Raw genomic sequence first — 3,022 nt, forward strand, 5'->3', positions numbered from 1 at the left:
CTTCCCCCCACCCTCTTAAAATAACTCTGGTGCCTCCTCTGTCCACCTCAACACCCTCTCTTTTCTGAATGGAAGGAGATTTCCCCTTTAATAAATGAGCTCAGAATTAAATCTGAAACTCTTCTTTCCTGCTGAACGCACAGAATAATGTGCAGAGAAAGGGTGAGATTTTCCTCTGCACTGCAGTGGCCTTGATTGGAGTGAGCCGAAACTAAGGCAAGAAATAAACCAGTAAAAGCCTCTTGAGAGGAAAAACATTAAAGCAGGTATTACGTACAGCGAAATGAAAAAAAACCACTAAGAACAATCGAGATCCTTAGAGTTTTCAGTTCCTGAAGTCATAGGAATTCCTTTAAAGAAAACCTTTAAAACATATTTAATCCTTTGGAGCAATAAAAGCAGGAGATTGTCAAGCAAACAGAAGCCCAGTGATAAATCAGAAAAGGGCAGGGGTCAAAAGAAAGATGTCTCCTCAGGGCAAGAGCACCTCTTCAGAAGAGAGAGGAGAGAAGGAGAAGGAAAGATCCAGATGGGTAGGAACCCTCAGCCAATTGCTGCACTCATATGAAGTCCTTGCAAGCTGCCCGTGCTAAGCAGCTGCTTCTGAAGTTAGGAATTGTCTCTAGTTTCTTGTCAGGGATCCCATAAAATTGTCTGTTCCCCACAGTGGTGCAAGCAGGATCTCCAGCACCACCGTACTGCATGGCTCAGGTGAGGTGGACAACCACATCCTAAGGTACCCCATCACCTCCCTCCCCCCACAAGCAAAGTTAATTGCTCTGCTATGGGCTGTTGGACTGAGCACACCTCATGTCTCATCTCAGCCAGAACTTCTCCCCAAGGAGAAGCTTCCTAAATAAGCCCCTTTCTCCCTTTCATATAACCCAGACCGCTGCCTCCCATGGACTAGCTCATATGACAGTAGCTGGTGGGCTAGGGGGCTCGGGTTGAGTCCCATTGCTCGGCACGGGACTGGCAGTGGTTGAAGGAGGCACGGTCTCCACAGAGTCTCCTGGTTGAATCTCAGGGGTCCTCTGTGGGCTGGGCTCCTCAGAGTGGTCCATGTTGCCTTGGACTTCCTTCCCTCTTTGGATCAGCTGCTCTAAGGTCTTGGGCAAGGGGTAACTCAAGAAGCGCTTCAGTTTGGGCTGGAGGGTGCCTACCACATACTGGATAATTTCCTCCTCATCTGCATCTACATAGAGAGTCTGGTACAAGTCCCTCTTGCGCCAAAGGAACTGATCCAGGGGTTCCCCCTCTTTCTGTGGCAAATCCAGCTCCCTTTTGATAGCATCCCTAGTCAGAGTCCCCTCGCTGTACTGCAGGAACTCCTTCTTGAACTCAACCCAGTTCTTGACAGAGTCCTGCTTGTATTCCCACCACTTTTTAGCTGGGCCATTCATGTGGTTTTGGATCTGAGACAGCCAGTACTCCTCCGTTCCACCCACCTGCTTTAAGTATTCCTCCAAGTGGCTCAAGAACTCCCGGGGATCCTCAAAGACCTGAGTCTCCACTGGGGAGGTTGGAGCATCCTCCGACACAGAGACCCACTGGTAGGAATCATGGGCCTGGGGGATGCTGGGCACTTCCCCAGGAGGAGGGGTCAGCGCATACATTTGGCTCATATCAAGGGCATAGTCATAAATCTCACCCTCACTCGGCCTTATCTCTGGGCCTCCCACCCCAACAGACACAGTCTGCTTGCCATGTTCCCCAGGGCAATATTTGCCTCCCATGGACTCCAGTCGGTCAGCCCACTTCTCCAGACGGAAAAAGACCTCCTTCCAAACATTCATCTCTCTCTTGACCCACCTCTCCAAATGGGCAATGGTCTCCTGGCATCTGGCCAGGCAGGCCTTGATGGACTTCTTCCACCTTTGGTTATCAGTTGGGACATGGTCCTCTAAGTTGTTCTCTAACTTCCCCACTGACTTCTGCAAGCCTTTCAGCTCGCGCTCCACCTGCTTGGAGACCTCGGTCAGGAGGTGCCGGTGGGTCCTCCTGACGTGCTCCAACATTTCTGCCCTGCACTTCCCTATCTGCAGGATCACATTGGGCTTGTTGGCAACTCCACGGTGCCCCTGGAAAGAGTGGATGCCAGCGTTGGTGACATTGTCCAGCTGCATGGCTCCGACCGTGCGAGTGTCAAACACAGACAGAACTGTGTTGTGAAGCCCTGGCACTAGAGCTGGCTCTCAACAAACCCCCACCACAGCACTTCCTGAAAGAAACACAGAGACTTGTAAACCCCCCTCAAAGGACTTTTCAACACAAACACAACCAAATCAGATATCACCACAGAGTGAGCTGTTCGGTCCCCGGGGATCCCAGACAGAGTTGTAGGCAAATTCCAGCTGGAAACGCCAGTCTCACGTGCTTAGGGTGTCCCAGAGAGAGCCAGGATCCAGGAACAAGGAAAGAGGGGTTGGCTGAATGTCTCCTGCTCCTTGCTTGTCCGGAGTTGAACGGCCACAAAGTCCCCGCTGGAGAGAAACACAGAGAGATGCACACAGAAGCTGGAAGCTGCTGCAAAGAAATCCCGGTGCTTTCTCCTCTGGTAAACTTGGGTGAGTCGAGAAATGCTTTCACTAGAGATGCAAAGAGCTGCTTCTCTTCCCTGGCTGAACTGCCACTAGTCCAGGCTCTTCCATCTACTTATACCCCACACAGCTCAACATGTGGGTGGTGCCCTGCCTCCTCTCGCACTCTCAGTGCGGCGTTCATTGGAGGAGAAGCGAGGCCGGTGTCTGTGGCAACCCAGATCTTGGCAGCCTCCCCTCGCTTCCCACCCCCTCGCGCACACCCCCAGACTCGACGCGAGAAGCACTTGAAAGGTGCTGGAGACAGTTGGGTAGATGGATGAGTAATCGCACCTTCCGCCTTTCAGATTGCAGGGAAAAGGGAAGGGGGGGGGGGGGGATAAAAACCACACTTATTCATTCCACAACTATTTACTCAGCAAGGTCATCATTAGCATGCTTCCCCTGGCAGGACTCGCAGAGGGGGAGATGAGGAGGAATTC

General features: G+C 51.8%; 1 protein-coding gene across 1 annotated transcript; it reads right to left on the bottom strand.

The window, feature by feature from the left end:
* Positions 1–911: 911 nt before the first annotated feature.
* Positions 912–2,126, bottom strand: ARC (activity regulated cytoskeleton associated protein; the record flags this gene model as incomplete). The annotated part of the gene is made up of 1 exon (XM_080610540.1): positions 912–2,126. One exon carries the CDS (start codon positions 2,124–2,126, stop codon positions 912–914), a length of 1,215 nt encoding a protein of 404 aa, XP_080466666.1.
* Positions 2,127–3,022: the final 896 nt, after the last annotated feature.

This window comes from Psittacula echo (genome assembly GCF_963264785.1).
Source record: "Psittacula echo genome assembly, chromosome: 2".
Classification (NCBI taxonomy): Eukaryota; Metazoa; Chordata; class Aves; order Psittaciformes; family Psittacidae; genus Psittacula; species Psittacula echo.